Here is an 18,459-nt window from a genome sequence, read left to right on the forward strand (position 1 = left end):
TTTTGAAATGAATTCTTTGCAGATGTAATTTGTTAGTCACTGAATTTTAATCTTAACATGAAATATGATGGACGATTAATTAAGGTTTGTGTTCATCAGCAACCAAAAAGCAAGACGCTAAATAAATAGTAAAAAAATGGTGTACATTTTTGAGTAGTTATCATTTGCATCATCATCACAGGCTTTTCCGATTGCACGCCACCGAGATCCACGTGAAAGCTCGCAACGCATCGTTAAGAGGTGTACTATGACATAACAATACCGAGTCACGTACTTAGAATATAATAAAACAACATGACACGTATAGTAGCCATATGGTACTTTAACAAAATAAATGAAACCTAACATCCCACAGATATTAAAACGCCGCAACGCAAGTGACGTGCCCCGCTTACGTTAAGCCCGGGATTCGATTCCCGCTGCGGGATCGGTGTCACACGGCCGCAAACAATGGATATTTGTCTTTCATTTATTTTTGTAATTCACATCAAGCCGCTTGACATCCCTTTATAAACAATTGTGAATGAATGAACGATACATTTGGATGGGATTAAGAGCTGCCCAATTTTTTGACAGTTATTGTTTTTGTTTTTTCTGCGACGGACTGTGATGTGTGAATGTATGAAAGTGAATGATGAGAGAGCCTTTAATAGAGCTAGGTAGGTACGTGTGAGGTAGAACATTTTTTTTTTTATTAGGATGCACGAGTTTGATATTTTAAATTAATTTGCTCTGACTGTATAACTTGTAATCACTCAGGTTAGTTTGAAATTCAATACAAATTAACATTTTTATCAACATTCATTTTTTATGACCAATTATTTAGAATTGGACGAATTAAGTACTTTTATAATTGAATTAGTTTATGTACCGGACGCCACTTTAATCATGACAGTTGCTATCACAAACACTACAATAGTATAATTGAATATATCGGCAAACAATAAAGGCATTCCATTAATATTTGATTAGCATTACAAATCAATTCACTGTTTAGACCAGAGCACTAAAATGATACATAGACAATTAATTGAATACATGTAATAATTTGGTCAGTATTCAATTAAAATACTAACGAATTTGTAGAAGAGTATTTGTTTTATAATTATAAATTAATTCACTAACAAGTGAATCTAGGCACAATTTAATTGATTTTATGTTTAGGTAACATTGTTCAACATTATAAAAAAATAATTTGAATGAAAAACAAACGTAAGATACAACGGACTAATGTTACTATAAAAACATAGAATGTATAAATTTGTTTCTTTTTTTTTCAAATGTATCATATAAGCTGAAATAAAAACGAACCATAATTTGTTATCCAAAAGAAGGCAGAGGCGTAAATGTTTTTTGCATCTTTTAAGTATGAATCGTCCTCACAAAAGCTTCTATAAAAAAAGTTTATAACTCTATACAAATTCAAGCAATGATTATTTGGTGAAGCCCAGAATTCAAATGTTAGGTAAAGAGGGTCAAACGAATATCAGATATCTCTCCAAGAAATCAATTAGCCAACTAATTACAGGAACGTTAAATTGATCTTCTCCCTCGAGTGAAAAGGAAAAGAAATTGTCTTTTTAAATTATATATGGTTAAGGCATTTTCTCCGTGGAAATAAGAATGTATTTTGTGATAAATATCTCTTGCAAACTGGAGTTGTCGGTATGTTTCTCTTTAGATATGTGACAGAAGTGGTACAAGGTGTACAAGGAGTATTAGAATTTAGATTGTAACGACCATTTTTAACCCGAACCAGGTAACTTGAAGTTGAATATAAAAAAAATCGTAAAAAACAAAACGAAGATATCAAAAAAACATTCCGAACCGATTGACTCCAATTTCTTTTAGATTTCTAAGTAAATAAGTAATAACTGAAATAAAATATTCGAATATAGACCAACCATTACAATATCATAAAAAGTCACAATCACGAATATGGGGTCATCAAAAAGAAATTTACGCGACTTATTTTTGTCTATGATGGTCTAAAACCACTTTAATCAAATTTACTTATTAAAAACCAATAATTTGTGATTGGAGCGAAGGTTCTCGTCACAGTACTAGGCACGTCACGTTTTCGTCACCTATACGGCGAGGTAACGGAGTCGTAATGACACAAATACAAATTATTAATTGGCCCAAAAATTTACATTTAATGATAGAATTTCCTGACCCCTGAACTAGTGTAAACTGTATTTCAGGAGCCTGTGTCTTCACCTGTACATAATTATATAACATAGTTGGTACAATAAGAATGTTATGTGACTGCGTTAGCAGCAAATCTGTAATTAAATTAAGCGCATATTGAAAAATAAAAGAAAGTAATGACACGGTAACGCAATGGTAACACGAGTGCCACTCCATAGTTACCGCTAATGGATATCCGTGTCTCCCCGCACTTTTTGCTGAAGATCTTTTTGACCTGGATGTAAACCATTTCTGAATTACCAAACAAAATCTCTTTAATATTGTTTACTATCTATTGTCCGCGGACTCACCTGCTACTAGTCGAAAATTTACTTACGGGATCATAAAATCGGGATAAAAACTATCTTTGATATCTTTGATATGTTGTCTAGCCTTAGCAACTTCACTGGCCAAAGAAGTGCGAGCTACTGAGAGTGGAGCTTGGACCTTTGACAATGATTCGTAATAGTTTTACTCTGCATCATTGTAGATGTTTTTGTCCAACCAAATCTTTTCGTGAATTAAGGTAGTCATTTTTTAAGTTTCTTAAAGAAATTAATTGGAAATAAACAGAAAATGTGTCACAAAACTATTGAATTCAAGTCTGTACTTAAAACCGCACTCGTCAGTTTTTTGGTGGGCAAGGAAAGAAAGAGATATATAAACGAATAAAAGAGAGAGATCTGTCGCTTGACGTTTATAGCAGACCAATCGCAACACCTATTTGTTAGTCTAGGTTATAGTCTCTCTACACTTTAATCTTAGCCAAGTCTATGAGGATTTCCCTTATAAACTCTCTGCGTAAAAACCTTAGAAACAAATGCATCTTGGTAATGTTAGGCACGTCCAGCAGGCAATCTCCCTCATTAAGACTTGTTGATTGGCCAATTTTAACACGACGCCATCACGTCACGACGTCTCCCATGAGACGGCCGCGTCGGCCTCGATAGCAGAAATTGAATTGAGATGGAATCTTCTAGACCTTTGTTTAATTTTTATTAAAAATGTAATTGGAATTATAGTGTTATTTCAATATTATTTGGGAAGTACAAGACTGAGAATGCAAGTAAAGATGATTGTACTTAGTAGTTTATGGATCGGGTTAAGTAAATTAAGTATGGTTTTTTTTTAAACCTATTTTTTTGTCATTTGATACTACTTTAAAGTACATAATTGTAACATCCGAAAGCTTCAGCGAATGAAAGAACGAAATGTCTCAGTTAGTTTTTCTTAACTATAATTTAGTAATTATGGAATTTTGGCTTAAAATTGTTTTATTTCAGTGAGTGATATTTTTAGTATTTTCTTCACATCACGTGACTTCCATCTTACAGGACAGTTACAGTTAGTTTAAATAACATCATTACTAACATAAAGTTGAATGCTTGTATGTATATATGTTTGTCACGTCTTCACGGCTAAATGGCTTGACCAATTTTGATAAATCCTGCACATAGGAAGCTTTGATTGCAACATCTAAACCCCGTCTACTTAGAAATACTTTAACATTTCTGTTAGGGATTTGATGTATCAATGCAGACTTACCTACGGGAAAAAGCTTGTTTATAATGATGACGTGTCTCTTCCAGGTTCTATTGGCAAGGTGCGATATGCATAAAACATTTTTCTCACGTAAAAGGTAATTGACCTCCTACCTTCTTGCTACGTGACTACTTACCCTCGTTATAATGTTAAAACGGTACTTTGCAAATATATTGGCGACGTTAAAACTTCTTGGTGGAAAAAGAAGTCATTTCTTTTTTTTCTAGTAATGACATCGTTTTCTCTAACCAGCTTGTAATGTACTTGTTTTTTTAGGAAACATTTCGGTTGTATTTTTTATATAATGATGCAATATCATTTAGTCTAAGGCAGTATATCATTAAATACATGGAAAAAAGAATTATCTTGCAGTACGAACGTAATACCTAACCATGTTCAAAACAATCACCAATTACGTTGCGTATGCTAACTATGTTTATTTCTTAGCTCTCTGCATTTGACATTTATATGCTTTGTAAAAATGAACTAAAGAATAACTGCAACAAAAAAATTGTCTTTAATTTCTATTGCTTGAAGTTATAGCGGCCACAGAAATACTAATCGGTGATAATTTCAACTAATGGAGATATATGAACGGAAAGACAGCGGATCCTTAGTAACATTTTTTTATAGATTCGGACTTGAAAAATGTATGCTAAACCGAATTCTACTTACCTAATAGACCAATGTTGGAACCAATATATTGGCACCAACATTGGCTGTAACGCCATACATCAGAATAATTGGCCAACTGGTCAGCATAGTTGATGTTGGTCCATATCTCTTAATGACCAGTAATATCTCCCACGTTAGGCTGAGTGCGTACTGAGCAAGTCTAATTGATTAAACTAATAAACTTGTATGTGCCTTTTTGGTATGTGTTTCCTCATACTTAAATGTTAAGGTATTATGGAGTAATGACTATTATAAACAATCAAATGCACTAATATCAATATTTTTTCAAAATGTTTAAAATGTTAGATCCCACTGCTGGATCCCACAGTGAGATCTAAAAGAGGCTAAAAACAACTTATCTAAAACAGGCTAAAAAAGGCTAGAGTCTTTACGCTCTATTTTGTAATTTCTGGAAATAATTATAGTCTATGACGAAACGAAACTTTTTTACTTAATAATACCGGCAACTTTGTATGTATTCAATTTATTTACAAAAAAATATTATTGGCTGGATTGAAAACCTTTTTTATGGACGATTTTTATTTTAATAGTTTTTTTTTTAACAATAAAAAATCCGTTTACACGAGTAAACATGACTATTCGATATTAAAGTACCTTGCAAATTAAAATTGAAATATTTTAATTGTTTAACAGTAAGTGTGTAACTAGCTTTTGCTTAAATTTATTGCCTCGCTATAAACAAGTGATGAATGATCTGCATCAGCAACTTTGACAAATTAAAAATATTCGACAACTTTGTAACGAATAATATAAAAGTAACATAAAAGGAAGTTGCCAAATTATTGCTGGCAAAACAACTTTATATCCCATATCGGTTACAGTCGTTTTCTTTATTATTTCTAGTAGGTAATTCAACATAAATTGTCCTTATAAATCGAAAATGATCCCGGGAACATACAATATGGATAAAAACTATCTTATGTGTTAATCCTAGTTATAGACTATCTGCGTACCAAGTGTCGTCAGAATCCATTTTTTGGTTTTTGCGTGAAACAGGAACAAACGTCCATACATACAAACTTTCGCATTTATATTGGGAACGGAAAATTAATAAATAAATTTAATTTAATTGCTTTCACTTTGCCTTTTAAAAGATACATATCATGGCTGTCACAGACTAATAAAAACCTAATGAACTTAAAACATAAGAGTAAACCATTAACCAACCAAAAAACTTATCAAAAAGAGATTGCATCACAAATTGGTACTAAAAGTAATGAAACCTCTATGTTACTTATTATTTCAACAAATTGGGCACTTCTACTAAATTAGTGCCATTCATCATTTTGTATTCTTTTTTAAAAAGTAAACGATCTTCTCATCTTTGCTTAATAAAGTTGTTATTATCTTGTAAGTGGTAAATGAAATTGGAAAAGGTAGGTCAGGATATCCAGAATAAGTAATTAAATTAGAACAAGATCATTTACTCGGATATAAACTAGTATAACTCCTAGAATACTCTGAATAATATCACGTAGTTGATTTCTGTAAAGGCTTTCAAAATGGAAAAAAGATTTCTAAGCGAAAATGAGCAAAATTTATTTGCTATAGGTTCCATCAATTCGCAACATCCATAAGGACAAGACGTAAAACGAATGACTGAAAAGTTGATGTAAAGTGAGCTTTTATCGGAAGTTCTTTTTTGTATCTAAACAAAAAGAAGAGATCTCCAATCTAAGTTCCCATAATATTACTTCCACACTTCGTAAATAAAAAGCAAAACATTCCGGAGTGTACACAGACGCCTTCCATTACCCACAATGACAAGCCGACAGTTTCTTTGTTTACCGACCTCATACCAAAGCGAAATGAAAAGCACAACTAATAATGAACCTTAAAACTCCTAAGCAGGCCGAAAATAAACGAAATTTGGGCCAAAAAATACTTGGCCATGGTGTTCCGGCGCTTAAAAGTAAGTATTCAAAAAAGATTAGCCGTTATACAGGGTGTGTTAACATTAATACCTATACAGTGGCCGGAAAACATTTGCAGCGGGATAATGGTGGCCGCAAAAAGTTAATGGATGCTTTCGCTACCTCCTGTATGGTCCCATTCGGCATGATTCGGCAGGTTTCGGAATGATTCGGCTCTAACGCTTGCGCATTCTCTCCGTTAGTGTTCCGCTGTAGGTATGAATAGATTTGTTTTCAGCTTATGATCGATTGCACGATTTTGATCAGTAAATGGTGTTTTTTAGGTAATTTAGTGTTCTCATAAAAAGAGGTCCTTTTAAATGTACTTGGTAAATATTATTTTGATTTATCATCTGTATGTTTTAGGTATTTTTAAAACAATATTTCTCTAGAAATAACTCATAAAAGATTTAGATGAGATAGACAAAAGATTTTTATGCATTACTTTAAAATGCAACAACAATAAACCTAATTATTATTTTCTTCTATAACCAACATCATTTATTCATGGTACGGAACCAATCTGGTCCAAACCCTCACTGGTTTTATGTCCCATTTTATAAAGTACCGCACAATATTTTATACTGCAGCCGCAAACGCGGCATACGTTGGCAGCGGAGGGTTAGGCATTTATGGGCAATAAGAGCAGTACATTAATATTGAAGGGTTACCCATATTTCATACATTGAGATTTTGAGGTGTGGGTCAAAGTTATTAGATATTCGACGAATAAATTATATTATTTTTTATTGAGAAGTAGATTTAACTTCATACATATGTAATGAAATGAGGTTTCATTAAATTTTGAATTTGACGCGCTTCGCGCGTTGACAGGTTGTCCAATCAAGATAGAGGACAGCGGCCAGAGACGCGTGATAGAAATGGCGGATTTTGTTTAGATTTCTTATTTGCATTTATATTTTAAAAAAGACTTGTTGAAATGATATAATTGAGGAGGCGATATCAGTTAACTTTAATGTCGTTTCTTTGTATTTTCAGGTAAGATTAGTGTAGTTGTCATAGTTAAACTATTAGTATTGTAATATAGTAAAGGCGTGATGAATAAAATAAAGCTTTGTATTTTCAGAGAAACAAATTGTGGTTAATTCGCAACTCCTCAACAATATAATAACCTTATAAAACGACATTTTTTTTTAACTAAAAGAAGATGGAGCGACTGCAATTTGAATTTACAATGATAGCCTCATATGATGGCAAATCTAATGTACTAGCCATAACCTCAATATCTACAGAAGAAGGAAAATGCTATGTTCTACCTGATGAGCTGAAGCCGGTGATTCATCATACATATATTGTGAAAATGAACACGTTCTCAAAAATAAAAAATAGCATTAAGAAAAGGCATCAAAGTAGAAAAATATGGATAAAATTGGATGAAGATCTTAAGAAAACATACATAGATGAGGAAGGTAATATACAATTTCTAGATCAATATTTAGAAGAAACTTGCACAAAACAACCAATTGACAAAAATGATAATTTGCAACATATCTTGGAAAAAATTATAGAATCTACTACAAAAAAAGAAAATCAACATAACCTGAAACACATTTCAGAGAAATTTATTATTGAAAAGTTCACTAGTAAGAACCCTAATGCAGTGCAATGGATGGAGAATTTTGAAAAAGAGTGTGAACGCTTTAATATTTCAAAAGATGAAACAAAAATAGATATATTGCGGTTGTTTTTAGAAAAATCTTGCTTGGATTGGTATAGCTCAATGGCCACAAAATTTACAATAAAGGCTGAATGGACTGAATGGAAAGACAAATTTCTAGAAACATTTAAAAACCGAGGATGGGACATAGTCACATATGCTCTTGCATTCAGGTATAAAGAAGGACTACTAATTGATTATGCTATAAAAAAAGAAAGGCTTATTCTAGACACTAACAAGTCAATAGATTCCAAAACAATGATAGATCTTATTGCAACAGGTTTACCTGGATTTATCTTAAATAAGTTAAATAGGGATGAACTCAATGACACTACTGATTTGTTCAATGAGGTAAGAAAATATGAAGGTATGATGTACAAGAAAAACTCAACTACAGTAAAGAGTGGTACATTCCTTTATAAAAATAAAACTACTGAGAAGAAACCATGTAAGATTTGTGAATCTTTGGACAAAGGAATTAGATATCACCCGGAGGAGACATGTTGGTTTAAGAAAAATAAAAATGAATCTGAAAAGGTTTTTAAACCTAGAAATATAAATAACAACTCCATTATTGAAGTAGATATAAATACTGAGGAAAAAAACTAGTAAGTACACCATTAATCAAAATCAAGCTTTTATTAGAAAATAAACTAGAAGTGAACGGTATTTATGATTCAGGATCACAGGTCTCTTTAATAAATTCAAGACTAATTAAAGTAAAAGAAAAAAAGGACAATGTGAATATAGCATATATGAAGACGGTTAATGGTGTGAAAAAAACAGATGGCTTGATAACAATAAAAATAAAAATATTTGATTTAGAAGAAGAGGTGGATGTATACGTCGTAGAAAATGAAGATTTTGAAGATTTTATAATTGGATTGGATATGATAAAAAAATTCAAACTAACTCAAAATGAGGACTTGCAGATAGAACAAAAGAAAATAACAAATAAATTAGATGGAACTTCTCAGCATAACAGAAATGAAGAAAAGAATATAAAAACATTTGCAATAAATTTTAATGAACACATAGAAACAGAAGAATTTATAAGTATGACAGACCATTTAGATACCGAAAAGAAAATTGAGATAGAGAAAATTCTAAAAGAATATAATACAATTTTTGCCAAGAACAAGTATGATATTGGATCAGTTAGGGCTTATGAAGCTCACATAGATTTAGTAGTGAATAAATACTGTAGTAAAAGACCATACAGATGTACATTAGAAGATAAGTTGGAAATTGAAGAGCAAATATCTGAGTTGCTAAAGAATAATTTAATAGAAGAATCCTACAGCCCGTTCGCTGCTCCAGTGACATTGGCTTTTAAAAAAGGTGAAAATAGAAAATCCCGCTTATGTATAGATTTCAGGGAACTAAACAAAATTGTTGTCCCACAAGCTCAACCTTTCCCATTAATAGATGATTTAATTATTAAAACTAGAAATTGTAAGTATTTTACAATTCTAGATATAAATTCTGCTTTTTGGTCCATACCATTACGAGTGGAAGATAAAAGTAAAACAGGATTTGTCACACAAGATGGCCACTTCCAGTGGACCTGTCTTCCTTTTGGTCTGAAAACATCACCAGCGATTTTCCAGAGAATTTTAAGTAATGTTCTGAGAAAACATAATCTTACAGGATATTCCGTAAACTATATTGATGACATTCTGATATACTCTACTACATTTGAAGAACATATTAAACATATAAGAAGAGTATTAGAAGCAATAATAAAAGAAGGCTTTAGATTGAAGTTTACGAAATGTACCTTTGCTTCAGACTCAGTAAAGTACCTCGGCCATGTAATTCGGAACAATTCGGTGAGTCCACTAAAGGACAATTTGATCTCGATAAGAAATTTTCCAACCCCTAAGACACAAAAGAATATCAGACAATTTCTAGGAAAAATCAACTTCTACCATGAATATATCCCAAGAAGTGCAATTATTCTAGATCCATTACATAATTTATTAAGAAAAAATGAAAAGTTTGTGTGGTCAGAGAAGTGTGAAGAATCATTTAATCAAATAAAAACATATTTAAGTTCTCAACCTGTATTAGAAATATTTGATAAAGACTTACCAATAAAAATATTTACAGATGCGTCTTTAGAGGGTGTTGGGGCAATATTAAAACAGACACAGCTAGACGGTAAAGACAAACCCGTGGCGTATTTTTCAAAAAAACTAAATGAATCTCAAAAACGGAAAAAAGCTATATATTTGGAATGTTTTGCTATGAAAGAAGCAGTTAAATATTGGCAACACTGGCTAATTGGAAAACAATTCACTATTTACTCAGACCACAAACCTCTAGAGAACATGAATATCAAATGCAGGACAGATGAAGAATTGGGTGACCTTACATATTATCTATCTCAATATGACTTTACAGTAAAATATATACCTGGTAAAGAGAATATAGAAGCAGACTGTTTGAGCCGAAACCCTGTATTAGAATCAGAAGATAACAAGGAGGATCTATTGAAAATAGTTAATTTAATACAAATAAAAGATATAGTTGAAGACCAAGAAAAAAATAAAACAATAAAAGTAAAGAAACAAAATCTATTATTCAAAAATAAAATCTATTACAAAACAATAAAGAAGCATGAAAAGATTATACTCTCAGAAGAATTTAGTAAAAAGTTTATAAAAAAGGTGCATGAAGATTTATTCCATATTGGAATCAGACAGTTGCAGAAAAAAATAAGTTCAATATATACAGCTAAAAACCTAACAAAAAATATCATAAATATTTGCAAAACTTGCGAAATATGTATAAAAAATAAATCAAGATGTCAAGGAAAATTTGGCTTAATGTCACAGCTGGGACCAGCAACAAAACCATTTGAGATAATGTCAATGGATACTATAGGGGGTTTTGGAGGATCTAGGTCAACAAAAAAATACTTGCATCTTTTAGTAGACCACTACACAAGATATGCATTTATTGCGACTTCAAAAACACAGAACGCAAGTGACTTTATAAAACTTACAAAGAAAATATTAGAGACAGATGAGATTGGAATAATTATGACAGATCAATACCCAGGCATCAACTCAAAAGAATTTAAACACTTTTTGCAGGAGAATAACATTAAACTAATTTTTACAGCAGTGAATACACCATTCTCGAATGGGTTGAACGAACGATTAAACCAAACAATAGTAAATAAAATAAGATGTAAAATAAATGAGAAAACAAATAAGAAAACATGGACAACTGTGGCAAGAGAATGTATACAGAAATATAATGAAACAGACCATTCTGTTACAGGTTTTGCACCAAAATATTTACTGGATGGTACAAATGTCAATATTTTACCAATTGAAATTAAAAAAAGAGAAAATGAAGACAAGTGGATGGCTGATAGACAATTAGCATTAGAGAATACAATTAAATCCCATAAGTATAACAAGAAAATGTTTGATAAAAATAGGAAAATGCAAGAGTTCGAGGTCGGAGACAGTGTATATGTAGAAAATGGAAATAGACTGAACAGAAAAAAATTAGACGAATTAAAAATAGGCCCTTTCAAGATAATAGAGAAAATATCGAACTCCATTTATAAGATTGACACTGGACACAGAAAAACAGAATCAACTTTATTCCATATAACGAAATTACAACCTGTCACAGTAGAAGATGAAGTAGAAGAAAATGAATATGAGGATAATTTGTAGCTACATTATATAGATAGATTATATTTTTTAGAATTTTCGCTCTGAGGGGGGGAGATGTAATGAAATGAGGTTTCATTAAATTTTGAATTTGACGCGCTTCGCGCGTTGACAGGTTGTCCAATCAAGATAGAGGACAGCGGCCAGAGACGCGTGATAGAAATGGCGGATTTTGTTTAGATTTCTTATTTGCATTTATATTTTAAAAAAGACTTGTTGAAATGATATAATTGAGGAGGCGATATCAGTTAACTTTAATGTCGTTTCTTTGTATTTTCAGGTAAGATTAGTGTAGTTGTCATAGTTAAACTATTAGTATTGTAATATAGTAAAGGCGTGATGAATAAAATAAAGCTTTGTATTTTCAGAGAAACAAATTGTGGTTAATTCGCAACTCCTCAACAATATAATAACCTTATAAAAGTATATCTTTTTAGCAACTCCTGCTCTGAATGAATGCAACTGCATTAAGATCTATGCAATTTTAATTCATGATAGTCTTTGTAAATGGTAGAATAGCACAATAAAACCTGTCAACCAAAAGACTAAGAAAGATTGTTTTTTTTTAACGTGATACCCATCATTTTGCCAGCACACAGCTTGTGCCTGAAAAGTTACTTTTTACGATATAACTATTATGAGATATCAGGCATGACTTCATTGCTTGCTAGATACAATACAATGAAAAGCCACAGCAAAACGAGCATCATTACAATTAAGCCTTAGTTTACAATTCAAGGCATTTTACATTTTGTGTAATAATGCGATATTTGTTCGCCCGCATAAATACTAAACCACATTGTCACTATGTACTGATGATATGTCACACTTATACAGCTGCTATTTTTGGTAATCTGCTGCCTAATTATACCAGCCGACCGCGACTCATTGTAATTAATATTTTGATGGAATTAAAGAGCTTCAACCAGAGGAACTGTGGATAAACTACAACTGTAGAAATTGGTAGGTCACAGGTTAAAAGCTACGCTTGACATGGTCAGTCTGAGGATGGGTTACCATCTTATCATAAAGAGTTTCTCTTTATTTCGGAAGACACGTTAAATTCTAGGTCCCGGCTATTATTCATACATCTTGGATGGTAAGAAGCTGAAAAGTTCGGTAATCATAAAAAAGGAATATTTTTACCACAAAACCTCACCTGACTATCACAAAAAAGAATCTTTAACACCATAAGGAAATTTAAAATAGACATACACAAAATAAAATAAGGTTTTTCCAAACCACCTTTCAGAAAAAGAAGAAAAGATAGAGCTCTTAGTCCTCGTTTTCCCTCTAGACACAGCACCCGAGGATAATGAAGGCGTTTCCCCCTTATCCCCTTTGCCCCCCCCCCCACTGGAATAACTTCGCGCGGAATGCTCCCGGTTTTATTAAGTTGTCTGCCACCGAGATAGCTGCCTAATAACACTTGTGGTACGTATCCATAGCCCTAACTGACTAATGATGGAGAAATGCAGGTTGGATGCTCAGATGTTTGGTTCCATGATTCCTGGAGGTGCTTTGTTAAATGAGTTTTGTTATTTTTGGCATGGGACGTCTTAGAAACGGAATGAATATGGCTTTACTGTAGATATTCTTTCCATGTTTTCCAGGCACTTTTTAAAATAGGCTGACTCTCTCCGGTCGCTACCGAGCAGTCGATGTTACGAGCTCAGCTGACATGTACTCGTCTCGGTTAAACGACATCCAATACCGTCTGCATAACGATGAACCAGCTTTGAGTGGTGATATTACCCAATATAGATGTAATAACTGTGATATCTTAGTTAAAACTAGTATATGTTTCATATTGGTTAATATTATGTGTGTATTGGCCTTTTAGGCAGTTGAAACAGATGATTTTCTATGTGCTTCAATATAAATACGGTACTAGAAAGTCTTTTACATAGTTAAATACGTTGAGTGCACGTTTACACGCGGAATTGGTCGTTGACCGGACTACCGGGAACAGCCAGGACACAGGAAATATTATATGACAACCTCATTCACCCTCGTCCACATTACTAAGCAACGAATAAGCTCTGATTTATTTATTGACATTAATTACTTATTCTGAAATAAGGATTATCAATACAGTACAGTTGGAAACACAAATGTAACACAATATTGACTTAGATTTACTATTATGAAACTCTACATTTTAATAAACGCTGGCTCATTATACGTAATACAAAACTTTAACAAAGAAATAGCTTTTAATAAATAACCACTTAGTACTTATACTTTTAATCAGTAAGCCGCACTCTAGAAGTAATAAACATAGTACGTCGTTCAGTGAGCAACAACGCCTTTAATAGAATAGATAGTAATGCCTCGTAAATATAATGTCGTCTTTACATGACGGACGGCGTGTCAGGGTCAATCACACATTGTTACACAAATTAATGTTCTGCCACGATGTTCATACTGCTGTGTATAAAATGATATACAAATTGATTACAATGTTAATGTAATATAGGTTGCAGTTGTAATTTATGTCCATTAGCAGAAACGTGCAATTATGTATAGACTAGGTTCTGTAGACTGTTTCGTACCTAAAGGGTGGAAACGGATCCCTGTTACTGAGGCTGTATCTCATGAACGGAGATAACCAGACAGTTGAAACCTTCACGTATGATATAAGACTGTTACCCTTATTTTATTTATAGCAACACGGGTGCTACAGACTCAAGTTTTAAATATTCTCTTCTCCCTATTAAATTATTTCGTAATTTAAAACCTCTTAAATTCAACCATATAATTTGTAACATATAATCACGGCAAACTTTATATGTGAATTAATATTAACTTACAGTATATATTTATTTACATACAAACAGTAGTCTGTAAGTAATAAGCCAAGTAACACAGACACAGACACACGAGCTCCAGACCCGTACAGACACGAGTAGGTCTAAACAAAGTGAGCTAGATCTGAATTTAATTAAAACCGCTACTGAAGACTGAAATTAAATTAAGACCATTGCAAATATTGTCTAGTTCATAATGAGTACTGTGCGAATGAGTTGTATGACTTGTAACATAAAAAATACTAAATAACTCTAGAAGACCTATTCATCGGAATGTACAAATTAAATCTTTAGGAATTGGTTCCCGACTTGGATCTTTTGAAGATTTTTAAGTTTAGACCACTCATTCATCTGTTGACTCTGACAACATGCCTTGTTACCACAAATAAATAAAGCTATGTAACAAAGCCAGCCTCCGCTTAACTTATCCACAACAGAAGTCGACAAACATTGAATCTTACATAACATTCAATAAATAACAGCAGCTGAACTTGTTTACCCTGTATCTGTAAGTTCGTGCGAGCTTGTTATAACACGTTGTGTGTCATGTTGCAGGTATAAAATGTCCGGTGTGCAGCAAGTTTGTGCTGCCGGACGACATCGAGTGCCATCTTGTCATGTGTCTCACCAGGCCACGGCTTTCCTATAATGGTTAGTATATACCTGTCTATTATAAAATGATAGTTATGAAGTACAATGTAACATGAAGAAGGATTTGAGGAGTATGGAATATAATGTGATAAAGTAGAGCAGATTTTATTGGATCTTCTATAATTTTGTATTTAAACAAAGTGTGAATTATTCATGTTGAGAGTTCACGTTTGTGATGTAAACTTGTAGGAAGTACTAGATCACGATCAAAATAAAATAAATGAATTGCTGATATACTTATATGGAAGCGTGAATACCTTCACTCAGTCGTCTGAGGATTCGTAAGTCTTCAAGAAGAGAAATATATGCAAACTGAACCCTTAAATATTTCCACTATCAACAGTTTCGTTTTAAGCTATCTAGAATCCCGCGGATATTCCTTACAAATCAAATTACGTGTGACGTCTCGTTGCCATGGCAACCCCCGGCGCGATCCAGACAGATTTAACATAATTCTCGAGCGATCCGCCAAGAAATAGTGGAAATAGGCTCCGAAGAGGCTTTCTCACTAATTAAGGCGAAGACTTTGAGTGAAATACCTCATTTAACATTTATGAGAGCGTCTTGCCGGCCAGGATACAATTATACTTGTCCAGAATAGCTATTATTACTGTATTCCGTAGCGCTTCTAACGCTGAAGGAGATAGTATTTAGTCTGTAACTACTTTAGTTTTACTATTTAAGCATAAACGTTAAACGTTCCCTTTTGGTATATCGCCAGAAATGTAAGCTGTGATTTGATGTGGAAATGATCATTAGTCATTTAGCTCATTTTGTATTAGATTGTGTACTATTTCCCTGGGTTTTAATCATATGTTTGTGTGGTGTTTCAGAGGATGTGCTGAGCGACTCCAAAGGCGAGTGTGTGATCTGCCTGGAGGAGCTGTCCGCTGGGGACACCATAGCCCGCCTGCCCTGCCTTTGCATCTACCACAAGGGGTAAGATTATCGCTCAATTTATAACAAGAAAATAAACAGTCGTTTAGGATTCAAGGAGATGTCCATACATTCTGAAAGACTGCTTATTCTCTTGTGAACGACTACAATAACTTTATGATACGTCTAAACTCTCACCAGTTTTAGACCCTGTACTTGACTTTTAGAACCATGTATAGTAAACGATGATCGCATTGTTCAAACGTTTGGGAGTGGCACTACAGTTCACAAACCCTTATTTTTCCAAACAGAAAGTCGTATTACAATAAAGATGCAACTTGTCTTCTTTATTATCATTTTGCGCAGTTAGCATAACGAGTTTGTAACATTGACAAGACGATTAACTGACTAATGTCTATGTATTACACAATACTACTACGTATAACGCGGGTTTTCTATACGTACACTAGTCATTATGTAATCTTCTATATTTCTTATTATCGATTTATAGTAACACAATAGAATATCAATTATATTGCTGACAGAATAAAGGGCTGATAAAATTAATGTTAATCTGCTGTTATGTATCAAAACATTTTGCTGTAAACAAGGTAATTTGTATTTCTTTCTTGCCAACACAGGAGGGAGATACCTAGCTAAACATATTTTATTATGAATATTGTCAAAAAGTAACTGCAATTTAATTAACTAAGCATTGCATTAAACAAAACAGTATTTATTACATTAATTGTTATTCAGCACAATCTTTAGATAGTCCAAGCGTGATTTACGTTATTTCCTTGTGAACGCCGACAGTAGGAACGAGAGGGTTTCACAACAACTCGCCGATAACTTATCAGATTCGTGGATAGTCAACGATTATACCTTATCATAGGGAAGTTACAACGAGTGGTAATTGATCGTAGATAATGTGTGTGATAAACTAACAGCTGTTTTTAACTGACTACCAAGGGGTAGCTGTTAGATATAGTACTTTTAATGTAGACTTGATTAATCATTATTTTATGAATTGGGAAACACGTGAGCACGCTGCTCCAAGCCCTTATCTCCATATTTCCATGTTAAGAACCTCTCCTAAGCTGAAAGCTGTTATGTAAACACATATGCAACATAAAAGCCCTTTAGCGACAAAGCTACTCTCCTCCAGTGTAGGGCTTCAAAGGGACCTAGACAAAGCCCCGATAAGGCCCTCAGCCCTCGAGCCCCGATCTAGGTCGCCCGATACTCGCCTCGAGAATATTTGACCTGAACCCAACTAGAATACTTGTCTGCCTCAACATTGCTTACACATTTAACACATCTTTAAAACATTTAAAATACATTTATGCAGCTTTTTGCGTCGAGTTAAGACTGAGTGCGCCATCTGTTATAATTATACTGTACTAGTAGAGTGTTAATTTAGTGTTGTCATTACTAGATGGCAGCTGTTATTATGTGTCCTATTATCTTGTTACGATACTAACCCGTGCGTTTTCCGTTGTGTTCCAGATGTATAGACCAATGGTTCGAGGTGAACAGATCGTGCCCGGAGCACCCCGGCGACTAGTGGGGCGCGGGAGGCGGCCGTGCCATGTCGCGAGTGATACTTTTATACTGAACTGACTGTGCCCGCGGGGCCTTGTAAATATAAACTTATGCTAGTGAGATGTTTTACCGTTTAATGATTAAACAAAAATAAGAAAAAAAACAAAGACAATTATAGTAAACGAAACGCTATGGGAAATTCTCGGTGGAGTATTAATAATACTTATAATTGTAAATTTTACAACGTTAATATTTAGTTCAACGCGGAAATGATAGTTTGTTTTTATTTGATATGTATAATGTAAATTATAATATACCTGTATGTATAGTGAACGTCTGTTTTGTTTCGCAGTAAGGTATATATCGAGCGAGCGGCTCCGGCGCTCGCCTTACTTGTCTGTTTCTTAAGCTTATATATTATAATATATGATTTGATCTTTTTCATCTTGATAATAAAGTTGATTTGTTTCTAAATTTTCTAAAATTGTTTTCATTGTGTTTTCCCCATTTTAAACTTAGGTATACTGTTTTACGAAGACTATTTCACTCAGAATAAAACAAAATAGTTGTGTACAGTTACATTTATTCATGTTCCGTCAGAAAAAATACATGAGACCACACGGAGATGCTTGAATCTACTTCGTAATGAATGAGTAGCCTGATGCATTCAGTTGAGTCTATTGTGTTATAATACTATTACAATGTTAAATATGCTTCTAAATAGGAAAATATCTAGAAAAGTACACACAGTATAAAGGTACATAGAATAGACTGGTATTAGGTAAGAGTAAAGTAACCTAACAACATCTATTGAAACACATATTTTTAGAACACGAAAATATTATGGTTTTACTTAAATGCTT

At 33.2% G+C, this 18,459-nt stretch overlaps 1 protein-coding gene across 1 annotated transcript; it reads left to right on the forward strand.

Moving 5' to 3' along the window:
* Window positions 1–15,060: 15,060 nt before the first annotated feature.
* On the forward strand, window positions 15,061–18,074 carry LOC113498226 (E3 ubiquitin-protein ligase znrf2-like; the record flags this gene model as incomplete). Its single annotated transcript, XM_026878163.1, has 3 exons — window positions 15,061–15,175; window positions 16,009–16,114; window positions 17,561–18,074. Coding segments are annotated over 3 exons (279 nt in total), but the record flags the coding sequence as incomplete, so codon positions are not given.
* Between the last annotated feature and the right edge of the window lie 385 nt (window positions 18,075–18,459).

This window comes from Trichoplusia ni, chromosome 10, assembly GCF_003590095.1.
Source record: "Trichoplusia ni isolate ovarian cell line Hi5 chromosome 10, tn1, whole genome shotgun sequence".
In the NCBI taxonomy this organism is placed as follows: Eukaryota; Metazoa; Arthropoda; class Insecta; order Lepidoptera; family Noctuidae; genus Trichoplusia; species Trichoplusia ni.